The sequence below is a fragment of the Crocuta crocuta genome, unplaced genomic scaffold (genome assembly GCF_008692635.1).
Source record: "Crocuta crocuta isolate KB4526 unplaced genomic scaffold, BGI_CrCroc_1.0 C28447672, whole genome shotgun sequence".
Classification (NCBI taxonomy): domain Eukaryota; kingdom Metazoa; phylum Chordata; class Mammalia; order Carnivora; family Hyaenidae; genus Crocuta; species Crocuta crocuta.
In genome coordinates, this window is record NW_027549652.1 from 1 (window position 1) to 1,123 (window position 1,123).

At 42.6% G+C, this 1,123-nt stretch overlaps 1 protein-coding gene across 1 annotated transcript; it reads left to right on the forward strand.

Annotated features, from left to right (window-relative positions):
* Positions 1–4: 4 nt before the first annotated feature.
* Positions 5–1,096, forward strand: LOC144219059 (olfactory receptor 4C15-like; the record flags this gene model as incomplete). The annotated part of the gene is made up of 1 exon (XM_077749043.1): positions 5–1,096. A coding segment is annotated over one exon (918 nt), but the record flags the coding sequence as incomplete, so codon positions are not given.
* Between the last annotated feature and the right edge of the window lie 27 nt (positions 1,097–1,123).

Sequence of the window (1,123 nt, forward strand, 5' to 3'; positions counted from 1 at the left end):
CTTTGTAACTGAGTTCGTCCTCCTGGGGCTTTCACAGAATCCCAGTGTTCAGAAAATAGTATTTGTTGTATTCTTGTTCAGCTACATTGCAACTGTCGGGGGCAACTTGCTAATTGTGGCAACCATCAGCAGCAGCCCAGCACTCCTGGGCTGCCCCATGTACTTCTTCTTGGCTTTCCTTTCCTTCCTGGATGCTTGCTTCTCTACTGTCATTGCCCCAAAGATGATTGTGGACTCCCTCTATAAGAAGAAAACCATCTCCTTTGGAGGTTGCATGACCCAGCTCTTTGCCGAACACTTCTTTGCTGGGGTGGAAGTGATTGTCCTCACAGCTATGGCCTATGACCGCTATGTGGCCATCTGCAAGCCCCTACACTACACAACCATTATGAACTGGAGGCTCTGTACCATTCTGATGGGTGTAGCTTGGATGGGGGGTTTTCTGCATTCCATGATACAAATTCTCTTTACTTTCCAGCTTCCCTTCTGCGGCCCCAATGTCATTGATCACTTCATGTGTGATTTGTACCCATTACTGGAGCTTGCCTGCACTGACACTCACATCTTTGGCCTCTTGGTGGTCGCCAACAGTGGGTCTATCTGCATTATAATCTTCTCTTTGTTACTCATCTCCTATGTTGTTATTTTGCTCTCTTTGAGAACCCATAGTCCTGAAGGGCAGCGGAAAGCTCTCTCCACCTGCGGATCTCACATTGCTATTGTGGTTTTGTTCTTTGTCCCTTGCATATTTGTGTATGCACGACCTCCATCTGCTTTCTCTTTCGATAAAATGGTGGCTATATTTTACACCATCCTAACTCCCTTGCTCAATCCTTTGATTTACACCTTCAGGAATAAGGAAATGAAAAATGCCATAAGGAAAATGTGGAACAGAATAATGGTAGTTTGTAGTGACAATTAAAACATTGAAGTTTAAAAAAAATGGTAAAGAGTAAAAGAGTCAAATTCCCTAGACAAAACCTTTGTGTGTTTGGATCTGTTTGATAGGAGCTAATGTAATGCAATTTTAAAAACCCAGTAATATGGATCACGAAAAATGTTTTCACACTTAGATCACTTATCGACTCTGAATTGGTAACACAGTATCTTCATAGTAAATTTA